The 2,025-nt window shown below is 38.0% G+C and overlaps 1 protein-coding gene across 5 annotated transcripts in view; it reads right to left on the bottom strand.

The window, feature by feature from the left end:
• Ica1l (islet cell autoantigen 1 like) overlaps positions 1-2,025 on the bottom strand; it is a 49,417-nt gene that overhangs the window by 33,767 nt on the left and 13,625 nt on the right. For 4 of the 5 annotated variants that reach the window (XM_026788880.1, XM_026788878.1, XM_026788877.1 and 1 more), the window contains exon 2: positions 756-934. In XM_026788880.1, coding sequence (XP_026644681.1) covers positions 756-934 — 179 coding nt within the window. The remainder of the gene's footprint in view (positions 1-755; positions 935-2,025) is intronic. The other variant, XM_026788879.1, reaches the window with a different exon arrangement.

The raw sequence follows: 2,025 nt of genomic DNA, 5'->3' as shown, positions 1-2,025 counted from the left end.
AGGTCCTGAGTTCAATTCCCAGCAACCACATGGTGGCTCACAACCATCTGTAATGGGGTCTGGTGCCCTCTTCTGGCCTGCAGGCATCACACAGACAGAATATTGTATACATAACAAATATTTTTAAAAAAAGAAAAAAGAAAGAAAAATCGTACAAATATGGGAGAAAGAACGTGGTTGATCGCCAATATGTGTAATGGTCAGCATTACAATAAAATGTTCTAGAGTGCGTAACCATATAAAACAACACAGAAATAGTTCCTTCTGTGGGATTGTGTGTGTAAACAGTTCTGAGTGTTGCTACAGCAGTCTGCTCACATCCCCACACATGAATCACAAGGATTACTCTGCAACACAAATAAATAGCAAACGCTTCTTTTCCTTTCCTGCTTTTTCAAGACAGGACTTCTCCACTGTGGGTGGAGCCATCCCTGGGCTGGCAGTCCTGAATTCTGTAGGAAAGCTGGCTGAGCAAGCTATGGGGAACAAGCCAGTAAGTAGCTCGGCCTGAGGACCCTTTCCCTGTCTGGGTTTCTGTTCTGACTTCCTTCAATGACGGACTACAGATGTGGAAGAGAATATGGAAGTCTAAGTCAAATCTCTCCTCCCCAACTTGCTCTTGGTCATGGTGTTTCATCACAGCAGCAGCAACCCTAAGACGCTCCTTAAACTCCTTGGTGTGCATGTTTGCGACAATCTCCCTTGGAGGCCCAGATAATAACCAGTTCCACACAATACACAGTCTTCACATTTACCTCAAGCTTAGCATCCAGTTCTGCATCAGATGCAACCACATGCTCGTCTTCCTTCTTTCCAGTGGCTTTGATAAAGACCTGTTTAGTCTTCCAGTACTTCTTCTGCATTCTGTTCATCACCGACTGCTTATCTTTTGCTCTGAGCTGCCCACAGGAATCCATGGAGCAACTAAAACACACTAAGATTGAGCTTCTTTTAAAAACTTACCAACAGACTAAAAAATTACATTTAAAAACTTACAAAACTGACACCTAGCTGGCTTGTCAGTATTTAATTGACAAACCAAAATGGATATCAAATATAAACATGATAATGCTTGCTTTATATGATCTAGGTTTTTTTCTATAATTACAACTATAGAAAGAGAGAGATAAAAAGATTAATATTACTTGTACTTTCGTTATGAAGCAAAAGTGTTAACATTGTTATTCTATAGTTATGATTGGAAAGAACTCTATTTAATCAATATCTAATAGCAAACATTTCTTAGTTTATTACTCCCTCTAATTTTTAATTTTTGCAGCATACTGAAGAATGAAATTTGCATACATACATGCATTTTATAAATATATTTACAAAAGATGTTAGATGAATATGATTTAATAAACATTTTTAGATATGTAAAGATTCAGATACATGCACATCTTTAAATATTAAATAAATACTGTAATATCCATAAGACAACAGAAATGAAAACCTTAGATATGGAGGAGACATGTTATTAAGAAAGGGACAGACACTGTAAGCCATCATCATAAACTTGATGGGTGATTGCTTTAACAGAGATGACACAGCTACATATAAGAAAATGAAATGTGGTGGCTGGAGAGATGGCTCAGAGGAATAGGGCACTGGTTGCTCTTCCAGAGGTCCTGAGTTCAATTCCCAGCAACCACATAGTGCCTCACAACCATCTGTAATAAGATCTGGTGTCCTCTTCTGTACTACAGGATACATGAAGGAAGAAACCTATATACATAATAAATAAAAATCTTTAAAAAAAAAGAAAATAAAATGTGAAAAGCATTTTGTAAAGATGTTTAAAAGAGAGACAATAATAACTGCTTGATACTAAAGCCCAACGTATTCCTGTGGGCCGGGGGAACAGAGCGGAGATGTCTGTGACTCAGTTGCTTGTCCTTGTCAGCAAAGAAACAGACTCGTTTCCCTTTCATTTGGAAACACTTACTAATTAAGTTAAAAGTAGGCTAACTTCTAAACTCCCAGGGCCAACAAGAGCAAGAAAGCCTACCACGACACAAAAGCTAG

Source organism: Microtus ochrogaster, unplaced genomic scaffold (genome assembly GCF_000317375.1).
Source record: "Microtus ochrogaster isolate Prairie Vole_2 unplaced genomic scaffold, MicOch1.0 UNK8, whole genome shotgun sequence".
In the NCBI taxonomy this organism is placed as follows: domain Eukaryota; kingdom Metazoa; phylum Chordata; class Mammalia; order Rodentia; family Cricetidae; genus Microtus; species Microtus ochrogaster.
The sequence above is the reverse complement of the archived record's forward strand: the minus strand, read 5'-3'. Positions and strand labels throughout refer to the sequence as shown.